The sequence below is a fragment of the Typha angustifolia genome, chromosome 8 (assembly GCF_048772165.1).
Source record: "Typha angustifolia cultivar Huaian chromosome 8, ASM4877216v1, whole genome shotgun sequence".
NCBI lineage: Eukaryota > Viridiplantae > Streptophyta > Magnoliopsida > Poales > Typhaceae > Typha > Typha angustifolia.
Window position 1 is genome coordinate 15,737,930 of NC_133246.1, and position 20,828 is coordinate 15,758,757.

General features: G+C 38.0%; 4 protein-coding genes across 10 annotated transcripts; 2 read left to right on the forward strand and 2 right to left on the reverse strand.

The window, feature by feature from the left end:
- The first annotated feature begins 912 nt into the window (after positions 1 to 912).
- On the forward strand, positions 913 to 4,466 carry LOC140765313 (myb-related protein 1-like). 5 transcript variants are annotated; one of them, XM_073104336.1, is made up of 7 exons: positions 913 to 1,808; positions 1,913 to 2,124; positions 2,232 to 2,308; positions 2,389 to 2,446; positions 2,561 to 2,642; positions 2,719 to 2,785; positions 3,428 to 4,466. In XM_073104336.1, the coding sequence occupies exons 2-7, from the start codon at positions 1,920 to 1,922 to the stop codon at positions 4,154 to 4,156; spliced, it is 1,218 nt and encodes a 405-aa protein (XP_072960437.1). In that variant the 5' UTR covers positions 913 to 1,808; positions 1,913 to 1,919; the 3' UTR covers positions 4,157 to 4,466. The 5 variants fall into 5 exon arrangements, with proteins under 5 accessions (XP_072960437.1, XP_072960434.1, XP_072960436.1 ...); XM_073104333.1 differs by having other exon boundaries at positions 916 to 1,808; positions 2,555 to 2,642; positions 3,428 to 4,465; XM_073104335.1 differs by having other exon boundaries at positions 916 to 1,808; positions 2,716 to 2,785; positions 3,428 to 4,465.
- Positions 4,467 to 5,334: 868 nt separating this feature from the next.
- LOC140765622 (uncharacterized) lies at positions 5,335 to 6,325 on the reverse strand. Its single transcript, XM_073104794.1, has 3 exons — positions 6,166 to 6,325; positions 5,923 to 5,975; positions 5,335 to 5,703 (listed from the first exon to the last, which is right to left on the reverse strand). The coding sequence occupies exons 1-3, from the start codon at positions 6,239 to 6,241 to the stop codon at positions 5,572 to 5,574; spliced, it is 261 nt and encodes an 86-aa protein (XP_072960895.1). The 5' UTR covers positions 6,242 to 6,325; the 3' UTR covers positions 5,335 to 5,571.
- Positions 6,326 to 11,151: 4,826 nt separating this feature from the next.
- LOC140765511 (cyclic dof factor 1-like) lies at positions 11,152 to 14,548 on the forward strand. Of its 3 annotated transcripts, none has more exons than XM_073104637.1 (2): positions 11,152 to 11,368; positions 12,806 to 14,548. In XM_073104637.1, the coding sequence occupies exons 1-2, from the start codon at positions 11,204 to 11,206 to the stop codon at positions 14,165 to 14,167; spliced, it is 1,527 nt and encodes a 508-aa protein (XP_072960738.1). In that variant the 5' UTR covers positions 11,152 to 11,203; the 3' UTR covers positions 14,168 to 14,548. The 3 variants fall into 3 exon arrangements, with proteins under 3 accessions (XP_072960738.1, XP_072960739.1, XP_072960740.1); XM_073104638.1 differs by having other exon boundaries at positions 11,228 to 11,368; positions 11,894 to 14,548; XM_073104639.1 differs by having other exon boundaries at positions 11,228 to 11,368; positions 12,142 to 14,548.
- A 3,067-nt stretch (positions 14,549 to 17,615) lies between these two features.
- LOC140765550 (WUSCHEL-related homeobox 11-like) lies at positions 17,616 to 20,187 on the reverse strand. The gene is made up of 3 exons (XM_073104692.1): positions 19,486 to 20,187; positions 18,488 to 18,663; positions 17,616 to 18,359 (listed from the first exon to the last, which is right to left on the reverse strand). The coding sequence occupies exons 1-3, from the start codon at positions 20,039 to 20,041 to the stop codon at positions 18,342 to 18,344; spliced, it is 750 nt and encodes a 249-aa protein (XP_072960793.1). The 5' UTR covers positions 20,042 to 20,187; the 3' UTR covers positions 17,616 to 18,341.
- Positions 20,188 to 20,828: the final 641 nt, after the last annotated feature.

The window sequence follows — 20,828 nt, forward strand, 5'->3', positions numbered from 1 at the left end:
AAAAACAATTTCTTGTCAGCATCAAAGGATCAACTAACAACAAGGTTGACAAAGTTGATATATTCCTCCTGATTCAATCTTCATGAAAATGAAAGATTCTTTCAACTTTAATATATTTCTAAGTCTGTTATTTTGAGTAGAGTAGGTATCAAGCATGTGGAAAGAACTCTTAACACTAGGATGTAAACTTTAGAAAAGATGAAGCTAAGACAAGTAATGTAATGATGATGGGCAATCAAAGAACAAATAGAAGATATATACATTTGCACCAGCCAGTATCATTTAAACTGAGGCAGGGGAAGCAGTAGAGGTAAAAAGAAGTAAAAAAAAAGAGAGGAAATGAGACAGATCAAGGACTATAATTCTTATGATCTCATGGGAGGCAAAACATGGACAGGCTTCCTGGAATCTGATAGTAATGTTAGTTAGTACTGCGTTACATAAGTAAAATACTAGTCACCTTTACATCCTCAAGCATTTATAGACTGTGAGATTACTTTATTCTCCAACAGGAAGAAGAGATGAGAACACCTCTTAATGCAACAGAATATGCAGAATGGAATATGAAAGATCATCTAGCACAGAGAATTAAAAAAAGAAAAAGAAATGCATGTTACAAGTTGGTGCAAAAAAGCTTGTGCATAGTAAGATCAAGACAGGAGCACTAAACAAAAGAATCACTGGTTGTCATTGGTGCTTATTAATGTTGAGATAAGGCAAAGCCTTTCAATGAGTATAAAATGCATATATACAAATGGATGCCAACATCTAACTACACAAAAAGTGAAGAGGAGAACAAGATTATATATATTCGGGTGATCAATACAGATGAATAACAAAATTATGTATGAAAGAGAACAATATTCTTCAGTTTCCATATATTCTGGTGTCTTTTCCTAAAGTCCAAAGTACAGAAAATGGATGTGGACCGTCATCTTCATGCAACTGGATAGCCTCTGAGTTCCCTGTCACCTTTTCTTCTTGAAAGTTGAATAAGTACCAAACTTGACACAGGAGACAAAAGAGAATTGTATGCTTATTCCTCATACCATTCCTTGCTTTCATGGAGTCCAAAGAAAGCATCAATACAGCATGAGTTCTTTCTCTCTTTTTTTAATCTAGGAAAGCTTTATCAGATTCTTCTTCTGGATGCGTCCAGTCAAATAGAATTTTCAGAACATTGTACTTCCATTGATCAGTATGAATATTCGCTAATTGAACTTCATCCACTGTACTGAAATCCGAACCAATACTACTGGCATCAAGTTATGATATCTCAGAACTTATTTGGTATCCTGAAGCATCAAAGACCCAATGACCAATCAAGCACATCAATTTCCTGAAGTCTAAGTGCCAGCATTAGTTCTAACAAATTCTTTAGAAGTCGAAGGCTTCAAAATTTCTCAAGACAATAGATGACAGACCTTCAGGTCATAAAGTTCTCCACATGATCAAGCAAAAGATTCTCATTACACCAAGTGCATTTAAAAAAGAAAATATTGATTACACTGTACTCCACTTTACATGCGACAAGTGAAAGCATTATCACATAAAGATGCTAATTTGAACCGGAACGGAAGTGTTGCCCTCAAAATTCACAAGAAACAGGAAAAATGTTGCAAGATGGGGTCCACATGTACCAAAAGCAAGATAGACAATATCTTTTTTTAGTTGCTCTGAATATTGGTTCGCGTGTGAGCACTCCATTCCAATGATTCCAAGTTCTCTCTGCATTTTCCTTATAAGGGAGGCCTTTGCAGAAACACCATCAATGAGAAGCAAGTGAAGCAGCCGAAGCACAAAAGAACGTAAGATCTTATCAGAAGTCTTAGATTTCTTGTCAGACATGCAGTCCTTTATTCACCTCTATCATCATAGCTCTTTCAACTGATCTTAACGTGTCCTTCCGCAGACACACGATGTATTATCATCAGCAAGCCCATAGCAACCTTCCTTCTTCCAAGTCAAGCTTCTCTTCAGAGAGGTGTTTATTCTTGCAAGGAGGACATGATTCAGGAGAGACAGGACTAGTTCTGTCAACTGATGCTAAGCCTCGACTAAAATGGACAGCCGAACTCCATGAACATTTTGTGGAGGCAGTAAATCAACTCGGTGGAGCAGATAGTGAGTATAAAAAGAAAGCAAGGCAAAAGGATGTGAAACAATCCTTGTAAATTCCTAGGATCAGATGCATCTTAACACATTGGCTAACACGAGACATCTTCTTGCAGAGGCTACTCCCAAGACAGTCATGAGGCTCATGGGTATTCCAGGGCTAACTTTGTATCACCTCAAAAGCCATCTTCAGGTATTAATGGACTTCTTCATTCTTTCTTAATGTATGGCTGTATGCAAGCTAGAAACTAAGTTGGTCTTTCTGATGTCTAGAAGTACAGACTTAGTAAGAATCTTCAGGCCCAAGCAAATACTGGAACAGAAAAAAATGGTAAGAGAGTAGTATCTTAATGTTCATCTTAGATTACAGAGAAGTATAAAGAAAAAGAAATGGAAAAAAAAAATTGACGTGAAACTGAAAACATATGTCATGTGCTAGTTGTAGGTTTGCCCATTGCAACAGACAGCCAATCTGAAGGAAATGGATTACTGACAAGCCATTCAAACATCGGGCCACAGACAAACAAGTAAGAGTCAACAATTTGCCATAAGATTCTGCAATCGTCCAAAATATTTCAACTAATTGCATGCTCATTTCAGAAGTTTGCAGATAACTGAAGCACTTCAAATGCAAATTGAAGTGCAGAAGAAGCTACATGAACAACTTGAGGTAAGGAATTAAGGACTAGAAATATTGGTTTATACTATTAAAGAAAAGCTGTGGTTCGATTTCTCTTGAAATTGTACATCCTTCAAAAGAATTTTAAAGTTCAATTTGTAGATAGCCACATGTTTAACTAATAGCTGATATCATAGGAACAACATTTGAAGAAATAAGTTGGTATAATCTGGAAACAACAAGTGATGAGATCAACAAATATCAAATAATGTTTCATATCAACAAAAATTTTGGAAACTTGACAAAAAGCTTCTTGTGAATTAATAGACTGGATTTGAATAACAAATATATACATGGAAATATGTAGCTTTCTTAAGAAGAATCATTCAGACATTACGAACTACATAGAATAATTGTTTCTATAATGATCAACAAACTACTAAAGACAGTGAATCAACTAGTTGCAGAATTCAATTGCTTGAAAATCTGATTGAAAGCTACACTGTCTAAAGACAGTGGATCACCTGTATTGAACCATGAAGATTACAGAACTCGATAATTTCAGTATTAAATACTCTGACAGAACTCGATAATTTCAGTTACTATACTCTTACTTCATGACATGATATTCATATAAGAATCATAAGATGATTAATGTTTCTCAACGAATATTCTTTTGGTGCACTGAAACAGGTGCAAAGACACTTGCAACTCTGGATGGAAGCGCAAGGAAAGTACTTGCAATCAGTGTTGGAGAAGGCAGAAGTGACTCTGGGAAAGCAGAACTTGAGCTCTGCTGGGCTAGAAGCTGCAAAATTGCAACTCTCAGAGTTTGTGTCAAAAGTTGCAGGTGAATGTCTTTATACTGTCTTTCCAGGCTTCAAGGATATTCCTGGCCTACATACCTTGCAAGCACATATACCACAGACCGCTGATGGTTCACCGGGTAGCTGCTTGACATCATGTGAAGGATCACAAAAAGACCAAGAAGTACATAACCTCAGTATAGGATTGACCTCTTATCAGGACAAATCAACATGCTGCAACGATAATATTGGAAAGGATACCAGGGTGGAGAAAGAATCTGCATGGTGTGAAGATTTCAATAAGCAGCAGAATTTTTCTTCGTCCAATATAAGAGATCAAGGCATGACAGAATACCCAGTCCATGGCAACTCTGGTACACTATTTAGCAGCCTTAACACTCAGAGAAAGAATCAAGATACAGGTATTGCTTCTCAGGTGCAACAAAAAGAAATATATGAGAATTTGTTTCTTGATCAACTAAACAGCAAGAGAGCTGCAAAAGAATCAGATTGTTCTGGGCTGCCAAGTCTGAAAAGACAACTGGACCTAAATGATGAGAATGATGGTGCTCACAAGTGCAAAAAATTTGACTTGAATTGCTTCAGCTGGACCTAAGAAATGTTAAACATAACCTCATGGTAGGGAGCTGGAGCAAAGTAGATTCGGCTTTTGGAGGCTCAGAGAAACTAAATATATCTGTATGGTAAGTTTCATTAGTTCAAAAACCGATCTCTTAGATGACTTCCTAAGTTGACTTATTATTTTTTGTTGTACAGTGTAGATCATATTCATAGGGATATCACTCTTAGATATTAAATTAGTATACTCTTGTTACATGTAAATCACGGTTTTTATTATTATTTTTTAGCATTCTTAACATACTAGCATCCAAATAAGATGCCTAAGAACAAACATAATCCATACCAAATATTCATATTTCAATCAGATCATCCATGTCCAATCTGAGTGTGGTTAACTAGTGAAATTACTCGCATTGGAGTAATTAATTTCATATTCTTTCAAACTGCAAACAGGATACTCCACAAGCAGCCTTAATGATCTTAGTGTCTCTCTCATCTGCTTACTATGATCTATATCCTAATGAGGGTTGATATACTAATCCATCCAGTTGCAGCTGAAGCATAGGAGGATCAATCTCACCCCATAATTAGCAAAATTCATTCAAATAAGCATGAAGCTCTCCACACCTTAGTATTGTTCTATGTAATTCCAGTAATCTAAAGGAATACAAAATAAAATGCTAAAATATACAAGATGTCCATATTCACTACGCCCAAGAAAAAAGACAGCCAGCTTCATCACAAAGAAAGAAATTTCGACGCAACTATACACGCAAGCATGCCGAAGAAAGCATATAACGCCGAACAAAGTCAAAAGGATCCACTCACTCTTTCGAGAATAAATAGACAACGAAGCAGCAGCACTAGGAGGTCTAAGGTCTTCGCCTTCCCTCCCCTCCGTCCTGGTACAAAATTATCCACAAAAAGATAGAAAAGCAATCGAAATCAAACCAAAATACCGATTTATAAATTATAATCGAGCGAAGTGCTTCTCGGGTTCCGGGTAATTTTGGTCAAACACTTGGATTAGAAAACGGGCTTAATCGGGTCCGGATCCGGGGTCGGATCCGAATGAAGGTATGCGGCTGAGTCTGGTCTAATCCGCTTAATTAATTTTAGACGGTTTCTTAAACATGTTGTATGGGTAGATAAACTAATTATGTGGGGTGGGTTTGATGGGGATTAGATAGACAATAAATGAGGAAGAGCACAGCCACTTAACTCCAATTAGTACATTAATATAGAGATTAACAAGTTAACACATCAGTTAATCACGCAACCTCCTACATAAAATGACAACCAAAAGCTACCTATATAGATTCCCTGATAAGATCTATCGCTAGAAGTAATCTCTGCTTCTCTCTCTCTCTCTCTCTCTCTCTCTCTCTCTCTCTCTCTCTCTCTCACACACACACACACACACACATGTAGCTTGTCTATGTTCATGACTCATGGCCTCCCAGGATTCCTAGGATCATGGCGGTTGTTGGCTCCTGAACCTGGGTAGTCGTTAATGCTTTCAAAATCCATTCTCCCGTTCACAAACGCCTCCTCTTCCATTGCCATATCTTTGGTGATCATCTGCATCAGGAAACCATAACCAAGAAAACATAGACCATGCTAAGTTTCAATAGTAACTTCTTGGAAGTTATAAAAAGGAACTTGAACAAGGAACAAGCCTGCAAGATGCTGCAAGTAATAAGGCTCTAAGCTTGTAAAACGGACAGTCTTTTCCTAATGTTCAGAAATGGAAAACATAGTTATTGTTTGAAATCAGTACTAGAGAGAGTGAGAGAGAACCTTGTCTGAAACCTCTCCTACTGCTGCTCTTTGTTTCAGTGATTCAGAACTTCCTGAAAGAAGAAATAAAAATCAAGAACCAGACTATAAATTGATCGGTTTCAAAGATAGAAATCTTCAAGCATAGAAGGAAAAAAAAAGAAAGGGATAAAAAAGTCATGATTGCTTCTACACTCATTGATTAGGAGTAACATAAGATCTCATGAACGAGAATACTAGAGGATATATATAATGGCACAATACCTAGAGGAAGAAGGCATGACAAGAGCAATAGCAATGTCAAGAGGTGAATCACAGGCTTCCTCTTCTGATCCATCATGTGCAATAAACTTCCTGCCTAGCTACTGTACCCTGATCCAGACTAATATTATAAATTCAACCTTGGCTTCTTATGTCTTGTGTGGGCTGATGGTGGGTGGGGGTTTATATAGTGCCAAAGGACAAAGTTTCACATCTTGTAGTCAACTTCCACATTATTCTTTTTTGATCAAGCAAGTGTTTATTTATCCTTCCCAACTTTTCTTGACAACTTTCTCCCAAGACTTCCCTTCATTTGTCTGGAGAGTGATGCTAAACTCCCATGACATGTACATGAAACAAAATTTAGTACATGGGTCACTCTCTTGAACACTGCTATTGTCATACCCTCTGTAGTTGTTCTTTTGAGTTAGGTACCTTACCTGGCCTTTTGCTACTATTCGGTGCAGTGGATATGGATGAGATAGCTAAAAATGTAGAAATTATATCATTGGTAGTTTATAGCTATCATGTTCCTTGGATACTGAAGGCATTAAAGTCTCCTAAGGAGTTCTCTCTGTAAGAATATGATGTATAACCTCCAAATAATCTAATCAAAATCGCATCATTTGGCTACCATCTCAAGTACCTACTGTGCCATTTTGGTCCAGCAATAAGTACCTCTTAAATTCGTGCATCTAAATCTACAACCCAAGGACCAGCTATATTAATGTGGTCCTTTAAGCAATTCAAATCTATAAAACTTCACAGCTATATTAAGTACATATACATACAGATGTATTGTATACGTTACATAGAGTATTCATTCTGGCATGAGAATAATATTTTTGATATAATCACGTGCAAAGCAAGCAAATAGAACTGTTGCATACTCACGCATGCAAACATAGATATATTTCTGCACACGTACAAGCATTTGAGCTTGTGGATGTTCTTGTGCACATAGCTAGTTGATCATCATGCTAGATGTCTCCAAAAGTCATCCTTTTTTTTTGTGTATTCTTATACCCATGCGTGCCAAAGGTTTGACATCACGGTTCATGGCTGAATAGTGAAGCCATAAGGAGAAATGAAAGCAAGCAAATGGGAGCAATTGATGGAGAGTTAGGCCCACCACAAACAAGTGGTGTTCTCCAGCATAAAGAGGCAAAGCAGAGCACTAATAGTGGCTGTTCTTATAGAAGATCCAAGACTAACTGTGACATACAACTAGTGGGGGGAAAAAATTAGGTCACTTCTCAACTTTTGTAATAATTTGATAAAGTTATGCACTGTTCCCTATCAATTTTGTTTTCATGCAATGCTTGAAGAACTCAAAGTCCTGACTGTAAATTTCTAAAATAAGGTGAAAGCTTTAGATTCTGCAGAGGACTCAAGAGCTTCACATGGATGCATATGGGAGGAGTTTATCTTTAGCCAATCCAGAGCACTTGAGACCAACCCACCTTCCAAAGAGACTTGTTTGCACTAGTGGGGTGTTTGGAAATCAAGACCACTCCTGTCTGCATCCATCCTATTCACATTTACACTGTGTAAAAAATTTAGTGGTCCAACTGACATTTTATTGCAATGGTTTCTTTACCAACTTCTTGGTAGAGTTCTGCATGCTTGTGATTCCAAATGCTTCACAGAGCAATTATTTTTCACATCTAAGTGAAGCAGATCAGATTGGTACAACCACTGGGGAGAGTCAGAGAGTAGAATGCAGTGGATGAACCAAAAAGTGGCTTGCTTCTAGAGTCAAAACTCAAGGAAAGTGGGAAAGCCAACCCAAAGCTTTAGTGGGGTATCTTGCGGCTGTTTATATTCTTTATGCAGATCTCTACTTACCAATAGCAATGCATAGCATGTCAATCCTCTTTCTGACGCCTAAACTGCTATCAATCATAGAGTCAAAGCATGCCATGAGCTATCAAATAGTTGTTGCTGAAGGGACCAGTTCATGAGTAGTAGTGTTAGGCCAAGAAGAAGACTCGTCTTTCTCTACTCTGTTCAATACTAAAGAGGAGACAGAGAGAGATAGGGGGAGAATGCAATAGTTATGGGGTAAAAAGCTTAAATTTTCCTGACCAATAAGTTCATTACGAGCTTTCCTTGTATATCAAGGTGCTGGCAAGAGTCACAGGAATGAACTTGTTACCATTTCCTTCTTCATAGATCCAAGTATCGTCTACCTAGAAAGATTTAAACCAAAATTGATGCCTGATTGAGATTCAAGGCAGTCCCAGATACTGGAGGCATAAGAGCATTTGAAAAATAAGTGGTTAATCTACTCCTTTTCAAGAGAGCAAACATGCCAAGGGTAAACAGACCAAGAGTAATTATGTACAACTACTAATCAACAGTAGGAAGGCTCTTCCAACTAAAGCTTTTAGACCCAAGTATCACAAAGAGGGTAAAAGATGAGAATGGACTTTATTAGTGCCAAACAAACATCGGCCCAAACTGTATTAGTTTCACAACACAGCATACTACCTATCATTTATTTTCTAGGGATAATAAAAACTATCCAATTTTATTTATTTTATTATCATCCACACTCTATTGATTACCATTCGATCATTGCATTTTATTTTCAAATGCCTCAGAAACACTTCACCGTTAGTTTTCTTAAAATAACTATAGATACAAAATAATAATATTCTAAAATTTTATTTCTTAAAGTAATAAAATATTTTTCTATTTTGTTAATTGTCGTTAAGATAAAATTAACTGGGGGTGTTTTTTGGGCCAACATCCAATCAAGGCAGGCCCGACTTTCCGGTACTATATGGGCCTAGAAGTGGGCCGTTAAGTAGAGAAATATTTAAAATAGCACCCTATTTTTAGTGATTTTACAATCCAACTCTTTATTTTGTATCTACTTAAACTATACACAAAAAGAATTACAAACCAATGATCAACTGCCACATACAGAGAAGTACCGAATCTACTTTGTGTTGCTATTTTCTTTTCCTCTCTCCCTTTTCCTATCGCTGTCCTTGGTTTCCTACACAAAAAGAAGCCACTTTACAAAAAGGACCAAATAGATCCACATGAACAATGAATGTTTGGTCTGGCATTTTAACTAATTGGACCTTTTCTTACCACCAAAGTTCTGAGTGTCCCCCCTTAGCTTTCTCCTTCTCGTTTTGCTTTTAAAAAGGCCAAAGAAATTTTTCTAAAGAAAAGGTTGAGCAACTCCATTTTTTACTTTCCTCTGCCAGCAGCCCCCACACCAACCTACTTATTATTAGTGTCTAAAATCCAAGGTGCATCAAAGCTTAGATTGATGCCTTCTCCTCTCATTTGATGTCAACTGAAAGGTAGCAACAAAATTAAATGCAAAAAGTTGAAACATGCACACACAAAAGAGAGAAAGGGAAAAGAAAACATGTGGCTCCCCATATGCCCACTCTTGTGGATATTACCTTTGCCTTTCTATGCATGGCCCCATTCACATGAAAAGGTAGGGAAATTAGAAGCCTAAGGAGGAGAATTCTCCAACTCGCTCACTCCTAGCTTGGCTCCTCTGTAGCCATTCATTCCTTTGAGATTTTTTTTTCTCTCTTTCTCTTGTTCTATTAACTCCTCCTGACCATATAGCTACGAAGGTGCAGATTTTACGTAGATAGCGGACTGTGCTGCTGACACGTATATTTTTAGTCGATGTGGGCTTGTGCGGTTGATTGAACTCGAAAACGAGATATTTGAGTGTTATAAGACAATTTAATTCTCTGTTAGGGAGGGAGAGATTTTTGATTGTGAGATCTTTCAAATTATGGTGGAGAGAGCAAGAAAATAAGATAAAATTATGGGACACGAGAAGCAAGTTGTGGAGGTAATATCATTTGGACGTCATATTAATAAAGCTTAATTATGATTAATTCATAATGTAAGAAAGAAAGAAAGAAAGAAAGAAGAAAAACAAAAAGTAGTGAAGTTGAGAGACTAAACGGAAAAGGGTGAAGTTGATAAGGTGACGACGTTGCCAAATGGACGGTCGGGATTACCGTAGTGGAGCGGGTCCCAGCAGCAGCGACACGTGAGTGCGGGACACGAGTCGCGTTCCTGGGGGCGTTGGGTGGGGTCCGCGGCGGATGGTGAGAAAAAGCCGACGGCTGCGGTGGCGTGAGGGGGGCTTTTCGGATCGCCTTCTCTCGCGACCTTTTTGGATGGGCCCCGCGGCTTCGCGGATTTAACAAAAGGGTGACGTGGACGCGAGGCGGGTGGGCGGGGCGGGGCTGACCGGTTATTGCCGGTGAGGACTGAGGTGGACGGCCGTTCTTGTGAGCTCCTCGGATCCGCTCCTTCCCGCTGTTCCCAGTTTGATCATCCACGTGGCGATTCATTCGTCAAAAATTAACGAGCTAATTGCTTTTTATCGAGTGTTAACAGTGACTAAAATATTTTTCACCGTATAGTAGAAATAGGGAATTTTCAAATAACACCATATAACTTCTTCTTCTTTTTTAATCATTTTTCCATTTAACAGTCCGTCCAATTTGTTAACCGATCCTCCTGTTTATTCCTATATTTTTTTATATTTAATTTATATTATTATTATTATTATTCTGACTAATGATGATTAATTTTGATCTACGATTTATAAAACTCCACTTAATAAACTATCCTCACCAAATCAAAACTCTCTCCATAATCTTATTTATGTTGGTTCTAAGCTATTAAATAAAATAGAAAAATATAAGGAAAAAGAAATTGTCGGGTTATAAAATATAAAAATACTAAAAAACAAAGTATTAACGATGACAAAAAAAAAAAGAGGAATGTGGTATCTGAAGTTATCCTTAAAAAATAATAATGAATTAAATAAATAGTCGAAAAAAAAGGTTGCCTCAGCTTTTGGCCCGTATCCCCGGCCAACAGAACTCGTGGAGTACAATAGCTCTTTTAGCTGACTCGGATGCCAGCTCTAATCCCAGTCACTCTTACCGGCAACTTCGGTTATATATTACTCTTTTTTCTCTTCACCTTTTTCCCTCTCTCACTCTCTCTCTCTCTCCCCGAGGCGAAAGCGGAGGCCATGCGATACGATCACCACCGGTTTTTGGAAAAGAAATCGGACGGCGGAGAGATGGCTGATCTGAAGGACCCAGCGATCAAGCTCTTTGGGCAGACCATATCGTTTCCTGAGACGGAGGACGGCTCCGCTCCAGCTCCCCCGCCGGAGCCGGCGGAAGTAGAGAAGGTGAGAGAAAGCTCCTCTTCTTCCTGTTGTTATTAGGTTTTGGTTTGAATCGAGGAGTTTATGAGAAAGTTTGGTTCTTTTTCTACTTTTCTTTTATGGATAATTGGTAGATGGGATCTGTGCTGTGTTATTTGTAGTTTAATGTGGTTTCGTCGGACTTCTGCTGATTGTTTGTTTGTGCTTTGAGTTTATTTTTGATATTAGGGAACATCGAGAGATAAAGTGGTTTGTTCTTGATAGTTTTTAGCTAGTTTTTTCACAGTTTTTATTTCTCATTTTCTTGCTGGTGGCAAAGTAATGGTTGAATCCTTACTATTTTGATGCTTTTCGAAGCATCGTTATGGAAATTTCCTTCCTTTTATTCTTGTTTTTTTTTTTCTTTCCTATTCTAATGTCCCTGCAGTTCTATTGATGGCGTTTAGGTCAGAAGGTTGAAGGTTTTTGGAGTTCTTTAGTTTTTATCATCTTTAAGATCGTAAAAGCCCTAAACCGTAATCATTAACACTTCGGTTAATTGCTGTGTAGATTTCCAAATCTGAGATGGAATAGGATGGCCTGGTGATATTTAACGCGTTCGTTATCTTGCCTGCAAGGCCTGGAAAGCGTTTATCACTTGTGATGATTTCTCTGAGTGCATAGTGTGCAATAAATAAATAAATAAATAAGAATTATGGGGTATCAAAAAATTTGTCAGGAAAGAGTTATAGTGGGATTATCTTGGAGAAAGTGATTCCCAAGTTGCAAGTATGGTAACTCCAAGTTCGTTGCGACAGGGGTTTTTGTGCAGGATTAGATGGTGGATTTTGAACCAGTTCGATACTATGTAAGCCAAGGCATGGATCTCACAGCTCCAAATTCCAAGACATCAGGCATCCGGGAAGTGGAGATTTTGACTCCATGCTTGGGACAAGTAGTGTGGTAGATCTAAACGGTTAATGCATTAATTATTTTTGGACTGAAGAATCTCCTGTTTTTCCTGAAATATTCGTCATTTGATGTCCTTTTGTATCCTGAGTTGTTGCAAACGTCACCTGCTTGTTTCCTGCTAGAAAGGTTTTTATATGTGCAAGGAAGGGAAAGGATCAAACACGCTCTTAGAATTGGCTAGTTATCGACAAAGGTCATTTACCTTCTTAATTCACTGTTAACGAGGTATTCCAACAAACTTCTGGTCTCATAAGCAAAAAAAGTGAAAGGAGAGGATGTTATCAGAAACTTAATATGCATCTTCTAGGAAGTTGTGGCATTTAATTAGGTGATATAAACTACTGGCAATGCATGAGCCACTTTGCCGAAAGCAGGCAGCTTATACAGTTGAATTGTCCTGCAAATTTTGAGCCTACAAATTTAGAGTCAACTAGGGCACATGCTTTTGGTGCATAAGATGCAATGTCTTTGCCTGATGTACCGATATTCTAACCTAGTGTATCAATGCAGATTATGTCCACAGAAACAAAAGATACAAAACTTAATGATGTGAATCCAGATGCACAACAAGTTGACCATACAGGAACTAATAGTTCTTCTTCTATGGACATTGGCAATGAGGATGACTGCCAAACAATCTCCCAGGATGAGAAAGCGGAATCAGTTTCAAAGGCCGAGCAAGTTAATGCTGAAGGTGATAGATCAGGCCCAGAGAAGGTCCTTAAAAGGCCAGATAAAGTTCTGCCATGTCCTCGCTGCAACAGTATGGATACCAAGTTCTGTTATTACAACAACTATAATGTTAACCAACCCAGGCACTTTTGCAAGAATTGCCAGAGATATTGGACTGCAGGGGGTACTATGAGGAATGTGCCTGTGGGTGCTGGTAGGCGTAAAAACAAGCACTCCACCTCACAATACCGCCACATAGTGATGTCATCTGATGGTCTAGCAGCTGGTCAAGCAGATATTCCTAATTTGATGCATCATCAGGCTCTTCCTTGTGGGCCTTCTGTCCCTGTGAGGGCTACGCAAGGAAATGGAACTGTCCTAAAATTTGGACTTGAAGCGCCACTTTGTGAGTCTGTTGACTCTGTGCTCAATATGGGAGAACAGAACAAGAGTACTGATTTTGGCTCGACGACATTTGGTGAAAACAAGGAAGAACATTCCTGTGTATCTTCTGTGACGGCTTCCAATTGTGCAGATAAAAGACTACCTGAAAATGCAGTTCACAACTTACAGAATGGCTTGCAAGGATACTGTAATGGACTTACACCTCCGCCTCATCTGCAATACTATCCTAGAGCTCCTTTGATGTACCCCTGGAGTCCAGGATGGAACAACATTTCTGCCATGGAAACAGGGAGGTGCTCATCTGAGCTTGCTCATGGGTCAGAAAATGGCAGTCCTAGTACGATTTTATGGACTCCTCCACAGGTGATGGCAGTCCCTGGTATCTGTGCACCCAGTACTCCTTTTCCTTTTGTTCCTGCTTCCTTTTGGGGCTGCATGTCCACCTGGCCCAACAGAGTATGGAATGTACCATGGATACCATCTTCATCAACTAGCAACCATTTGAGCAATGGCTCTCCGAATTTGGGAAAGCATTCAAGAGATTCCAGTTTGCAGGTTGACAAAAATATGGAAAAATCTTTATGGGTTCCTAAAACCCTTAGAATTGATGACCCAGATGAGGCTGCAAAGAGTTCGATTTGGGCTACTCTTGGCATTAAACCTGATGAAAAGTCTGTCTTTAAGCCTTTCCAGTCTAAAGCTGAAAACAAAGGTAAGACATCAGATGCTGCTCAGGTCTTGCATGTGAATCCAGCAGCATTATCCCGCTCTCGGTCATTTCAGGAGAGCACATAAGAAGGTGTAGGTCATGCTGGCAGACTTCGTTATATCTTGCACTATAGGTGCCAAATGGATAAAGATTTAGGAGCCACTTGTTGATCCAACATGGTGGCACTTCCATATGCACCTTTTAGCAGCACAGCTGAACATAGAACTTGCTCATGCCTTGTTAGAATCTGCTGGGGCGAATCACCAGGCTTGTTTAAATTTCTTTGATTGTTTAGGAATTGTTATTGTAAATAGTAGAGAAAGTATGTCTATAGCTTTTACTGTTTTACATTAGCAGATCTTTCCAGTCCTGTCTCTATAGGGGATCGAAGAGAAAGCATGTAGTCAGTAGGTATAGTATGGACACTTGAATGCTGGAAAAATAAAGGCCTTAATGTCTAAACTTTATTCCTGATGAGATAAAACAAATAGTTGATCTAGTTTTATTAAATTTTTCTGTTGCTTTTGAGGAGGATGACTCCTTTGTAATTTGTAGGAAGTTTTAACTTGAATTGCTAGTTAATATTGGTGAACCTAACTTTCATTTTCAGAAATTACTTCTCATCCTCTTCTGCAATCATGGTTGTTCCAAGCTAAAGTCCATCTGAAGTTAGAAAAGTGGCTGCGCTTCTCATCGCAATAAGATAGGGTTTTTTGCATATTGAAGTAGAATGTGGATTTCATGGTCACTACTTTGTGAAGAAAAGCTAGTTACCTGCATAAAATTGTCTACTAAAGGATGGTAAAGTTATAGCTACAGAACAACTAGATTGTGTTAGGTTTACCTAGTTACCTGCATACAATTGTCTTAAATTAGTCAGATTCGGATGAATATTCTGAAATCTAAATGCATCTCCTTCTGCAGCTGTCATGACATTTGTGGTCCTATTATGGACTTAAAGGCTATTGATGATTCTGACCTATTTATTTCCTGGGTTGAGTAAGAAAAAGTGTTTGCTGGATATGACAAAATCTTATCCTAGTATGTGTTGCCCTGATTTAGGATCTGGTCCCAAATTACCCATCCTAAAGGTCTAGAAAAAATACAGAGTTCTACCTGTTCACAATATTAGTCTCCTTGTTGCCATCTTCATCTAATTATTTTTGGAAGCAATGGTGCTATAGTTACTGTGTTAACTTCAGTCTTGCTCCTTTCCCTTTAAAATTCAGACCCACATTTCTGCCTTTGGCCTTCTTTTATAGGGGGTAAGTAACCAAGTAAAGTTGAGTTATTTTCTTTTATTGTACTAGCAAAAATTGTTATTCTTATGGACTGTCATCTTGTGATATCTCTTATTGTGTGCATTGTCTTCATTCTTGTAAGCTATACCAAACTGTTCTCTTTTTCTTGGGCAAAAAACTTTATTTTTCTTGGATGGGCTCAGGGAAGTATATTTTGCTTGCATGCTTTGAAGCCATATGGAATTGAATGGATCCCAGTGATGCAACTACAAGTCCTTTGTATTGGCACAAAATCTACTTACTTTGCTCTTTGCTCTTTGCTCTTTGCATGCTCTATCTGCATCATAAATTGCTCATGTGGAAGGAAAAGGACCTTCCTTAATGCAACTCTGCCATCTCTTCTATTAACAGAGTTCCTTATTCGAATGCCTGAAACTTCTCACATGCATTTGTCCTTCCTCTGTTCATCATACGGATCAGTTCTCTTGAATATACCTGTCATACAAAATGATCCTGACTTCTTTATTTCAAAGTATATTCCCTAATCTTTTTAAGAAAAAGGTACTATGTTCAACTAAAAATTGACTCTGTACGTGTGGACTGCTAAATACTCAGAAGAGGTTGATAAGTAAAATGATTGTTATACACGTATTCTATTTCCTCAGGGCTTCAAGCTCCTCCAATTTATTAAATCATATGAGAGCATGTTTGTCATGTTAAATAATTTCTCCTTACATAATAACTTTTACTCTATTAATATCAATATAAATCAACTCATACTTACCATGAACCAGACCCTGCAAGCTTCATTAAAGAAAAAGTACAAAATTTATAGGCCAAACCAAAGAGCTAGCAATTCTCAGTATATAAATTGAACAGCTGAACTAATTCTCTCAAAAAATAAACTATAACAAACAAAAATTAATCTCTATGATATCTACTATAGGTCGATAAGACTTAATTACTAAGCTATAATTGTGAAGTTAAAAAACCAAAAACAAAAGGTATATAGAGAAGTAACACAGTATTCAAATCACAATGCGTTACAAGTATATTGGATGATATGGGCGGTGGGGGAAAACTCCAAAAAGCTCTACACTCTTTCTTAGGTAATATTCTCATAGAGGTAATATTCTCAGAGCCATCCCATTCCCATGGATGGGTTATAGTGCTTCACAACATTTATGATTCCAATGAATTCCCTGAGGAAGATGAGATCATCCAGAGCAGTGAAGTGTAGTGGAAACTGCACGTCTTTCTAGATGAAAGCTAATTGAATTGTATGCAATCAAACTTATTCCAATTAGGTCAGAGAACATGGTCATTTTGAGGAATCCTATGCCCCCCCACCTAACTGAGAAAAATTAAAATGTGCATTTTTTAAGTTTTAACCCTTGGAATTATATGCCTTTAGATTTATTTGGAGAAAATAAAAATTATGATAACAGTTGTGATAGAATTGAAAGTAATTTTTATGAATGTAAATGTGCAATTTCTTTTTTTTTTTTAATCTCTCTTTATACATCCTCTTGCCCTTATGGGCCTAGCCCAATAGCAAATATAAGAGCCCAACAAATAATTATTGGTGAGAAAAATAATGATTTAATTTCTTTTAGACCCTTTCAACTATCGCTTATTTTCACCTACATTTTCTAAACTATTTTTGATATACATAGACCTCCTAAACTATATGAAACATCTAATCCCTCTAAGGTCCGTTGATGGAAAAGGTAAATGGACATAAATTCTCTCTACTTATAATGGTATTTTTTATATTAATATTACTCTTTCTTTCTTTTATCAAATATTTAGAATATAAAAGTTACAAATTTAGTCATATGCGAGTCACACTATTGTTTATGGATGGCAAAAGTAATAGAAAGCAAGTATAAGAGGGATTTAAGAGGTTTAATTTCAGCAGCTTATGCAGTCTATGCGAAAATGATCGATGATTAATTTAGAAAGTCTAATTTGAATTCTTTGGATTCAAGGTAAAACTTTGGTCGTTTGAGGTAAATTAGCATAATAGTTAGTTTGTGATGTCGTACCTTGACTTTACTTAATTACCATGGATACGTTAATGAGATATAGTAATTACTAGTCAACTCCATTCTTCATAATATCTAGAACTAGGCGACAAGACCTATTAGTTCTTGTATGTCTTTTGGTAATTAAGGTGAAACTGTAAGCATATCAGAAACATATATAACCATATGATTAATTCGGAAAAAACTGCAAATTGATTGCTAGAACATCACTTAATTTTCTCTTTGATAAAAGTGAGATATGAACATGGCTATCTCTAATTACAAAGCAGTTCTTTGATATAAGTATATATATATATATATATCACTTTGCTCATGTACTCATACTCATGTTGATGCCATATGGAGCACGTTTCATAAAAAATATTCTCTATATTTCTTCACAAAATTCCGAGGCATGAATAGTACATAGCTATGTACTTTAGAACTTGCTGATGTTTTCTAAATTTAATTGGCTATATCTTGTGGTACTTGCCTATACAATATAACTTGTTATACAAACACAATATGAACAGATATATTGGGACATATTCAAAGTTGCAGAAAGATATGAATGTCAAGTCCCTAAAATCGAGTTGTTCTTGTTTACAATCAATATTTGATGCTTCCTCAAAATTATTTGATTAATAGATCATCTATCAGAGGGTTAAACTTAAAAGTTCGGACTTTGCTAGAGCAGTGAATCATGCATATGGATATATGTTGAAGGCTCAACTGCATGAACATAGAGGATTTCTAAATTTGCTTGCCACGTTATACATATTAGATACACATGAAGTCTATAAGAAAACTTAGACTCATGTCCGGACCCTCGAATACGATGATTCTATAAGCTATAACAACAGCAGGACTCGATAATTAACAGGAGTTGAGAAGAGACATAGACTGAGGCATGCATGCAAGCTTGCTTCTGATCTAGAGACTGAAAGCTAGCTAAAGATTCTTGCTAATTGAAGTGCTCGATGGAGAGCAGACTAAGTAGCCCTTGAAACCTGTAAAGGGATAAGAGATATAGTGGAACTTAGTGATCTAAGGTTATTTCGCAACAAATTACCAACCTTGAAGAAGGAGAAAGACTGTAAAAGAATAATTCTGAGTAAATGTTTGGCAACGAGCTTACCAAGTAATAACTTTCACCCATCTGCAAGCTGTGCATTAGAATTCCATACTCATTAACAGGAAGAAGCTCCCCAGAGGAATGGACTAGCATGACATCTTGACCAAAGATAGCTCTCAAGTCTATAGGACCCCTTGGAACCTCAGAAGGGACCCCATTGATGAACACAGTGATGGTGGCTATATTGCATGCATTGAAAAGATTTAGCTAGCTAACAATAAATATGTGGAAGTATGCAGATTAATTGGAAGGCTGTGATTCCATTACATTAATATATTAGAAATTTATAGCAATTGTCTTGCATGGATTGAAGACTATCATTGCATGTGGAAGAAGGTCATGTATACGAAGTCCAGGTACAAAATAGCATGAGGATCCGATGCTACAAATTGCACGAGGAATCCAATGTTGAAATAATGTCAGCTGCACTTAAAAACTCTAAATATATAGGATAGTAGATTGCATCAATACTATCATAACTAATATAGGAAATGATGAACACATATAATATAACAAACTAAAGAAAAAAAAAACCTCTACAGAATGATTAAAAACAAGAAACAATAATTAATTAAGGCCTCAAAATCCTGTAAACTTCAAATTAAAAAAGAAAAAAAAAAGCTGCAAAAATAAATCTATCTAACTTGTAAGATAAGAAAATATTGATGTGCTCAATTAAGAGAATTTATGAGAAATTCATGTGCTAGCATGATATAGTTAACATGCATATGGCAAATATTTCATGAAAAAAAAAAATCTATATGGTGTTGTGGCCATAATAAAAGACCTTTAGATCTATAGAGGAAATTAGCTAGTGCTAATATTCTATTTCAGGCAAGGGATCTTGTTCTTTAGATCAATATATCTAGTCATGCTCCTCATCCCTAATCAAACACAAAAGTACTCTAAAACCACTAAACAAGCCATGCATGCATCTTAAGATATTAAAGTTGGAGATTAATTTATAGAAGAGAAGCTTGCGAGGCCATGCAAGTACGAACCAGGTTGATAATACTGAAACTGCGAGGCATGATCCATGAAGCCCATCTGACGAGAGATGGCGAAGAGATCATCCGGGCTATCCTCTCCAACGAAACGAGAGGATGAACAAGAAGTAGCAGAAGAAGAAGAGGAAGAAGAAGAAGAAGTCGTTGTAGTCGTCGTCGCCGAAGGAGAAGAGAAAAAACCTCCATTAAAAGAACTATTAGAGGAAGAGCTCGACGACAAAGCACCCTCGTAAACAATTGCACCTCCAACTTGTTGCAATCCACCTGAAGCAGCCGCCTGCATCTGCCTCTGCCGACGGCGCGACCTCGACCGCCGGTTCTGGAACCAGTAGAAGACGTTCGCGTCCCCGACGGCGCCGAACTTCTCGAGGAGCTTCCGGATCCTCACAGTCTCATCCTTAGGTGGGTTCACCATCCCACTGTTGAAGATGGACTCGAGTATTAGGATCTGCTCCGGCTTCGGAGTCCACCGGGACCGTGCCGGCTCCGCCGGAGCCCGGTCGTTGGCCGACCCATGGCTAGGGTTGGTGTTAGTCTTGTCTTGATCCATGAAGAAGAAGAGAAAGAGGAGGAGATCGAGAAGCTAAGTCAATGGTTTTGATAAAGAGCAGTAGTGAGCAGTGACTACTATATCGTTTTATAAATAGACAAAGAGAGAGGAGAGGAGAGGAGAGGAGAGGAGAGGAGAGAGTGACACCAAGACAATATAAATGTTTGCATACACATGCGTGTGCGGCTGAGGTACCTTTATATAGGGCATTGTGTATAGAAGAATGTCTCTTGCTTAGGGTGGTGGAGAGGTGAACAAATAATTAGGGAGTAATTAAGCTCATGCCCTATCCATCCCACAATGACTAATATAACCCCCTTCCCCTTTGCTAATTGCTAGTGTGTAGTGGTTAAACACAACTACAGGCTATATATGCATGCATTTGGAATTTTAGTTATGGATGGATTAATACAACGGGGGAGGGGAGGGGAGGGGGGACATGTGTGGGTCCCACAATTTTTGGGGGCATTGACCTTTGGAAGAGGAGGGGGTGGGGTGGGGGGGTTCCATTAGGGTATCTTGGTTCCATTTGGTGTGAAAGCGAAGGGCCAAAGGTGGTGGCATGTGAGGGTTTAAGGGGCGATGCATGGGAATATGGGCCCTTTTTGTTAAATTGTCATACAGCCAAAGGGTGAGAGAATATTTTAAGGTGGGCAGGGGGGCCAGGGGGGGCTACGACTACGAACCATCCAAGGAATGGTTTAAAGTAACAGTTACCCTTATTTATTAGGGCTGACGTACCTATTCCACATTCTTTATATGTTGTATTATTAAGGCTAATTTTTAT

Bases quoted from the DNA above. Each gene is read 5' to 3' on its own strand.
- LOC140765313 (XM_073104332.1), top strand. From the start codon at position 1,920: ATGTATTATCATCAGCAAGCCCATAGCAACCTTCCTTCTTCCAAGTCA. The intron at 2,125-2,231 runs GTGAGTATAAAA...ATCTTCTTGCAG, and splicing joins TCAACTCGGTGGAGCAGATA to AGGCTACTCCCAAGACAGTC. The intron at 2,643-2,715 runs GTAAGAGTCAAC...TGCTCATTTCAG, and splicing joins ATCGGGCCACAGACAAACAA to AAGTTTGCAGATAACTGAAG.
- LOC140765511 (XM_073104637.1), top strand. From the start codon at position 11,204: ATGCGATACGATCACCACCGGTTTTTGGAAAAGAAATCGGACGGCGGA. The intron at 11,369-12,805 runs GTGAGAGAAAGC...GTATCAATGCAG, and splicing joins AGCCGGCGGAAGTAGAGAAG to ATTATGTCCACAGAAACAAA.
- LOC140765622 (XM_073104794.1), bottom strand. From the start codon at position 6,241: ATGATGGATCAGAAGAGGAAGCCTGTGATTCACCTCTTGACATTGCTA. The intron at 5,976-6,165 runs GTATTGTGCCAT...TTCTTCTTTCAG, and splicing joins GTCATGCCTTCTTCCTCTAG to GAAGTTCTGAATCACTGAAA. The intron at 5,704-5,922 runs GTTCTCTCTCAC...TTCCTGATGCAG, and splicing joins TAGGAGAGGTTTCAGACAAG to ATGATCACCAAAGATATGGC.
- LOC140765550 (XM_073104692.1), bottom strand. From the start codon at position 20,041: ATGGATCAAGACAAGACTAACACCAACCCTAGCCATGGGTCGGCCAAC. The intron at 18,664-19,485 runs GTTCGTACTTGC...CATGCAATATAG, and splicing joins GTTTCAGTATTATCAACCTG to CCACCATCACTGTGTTCATC.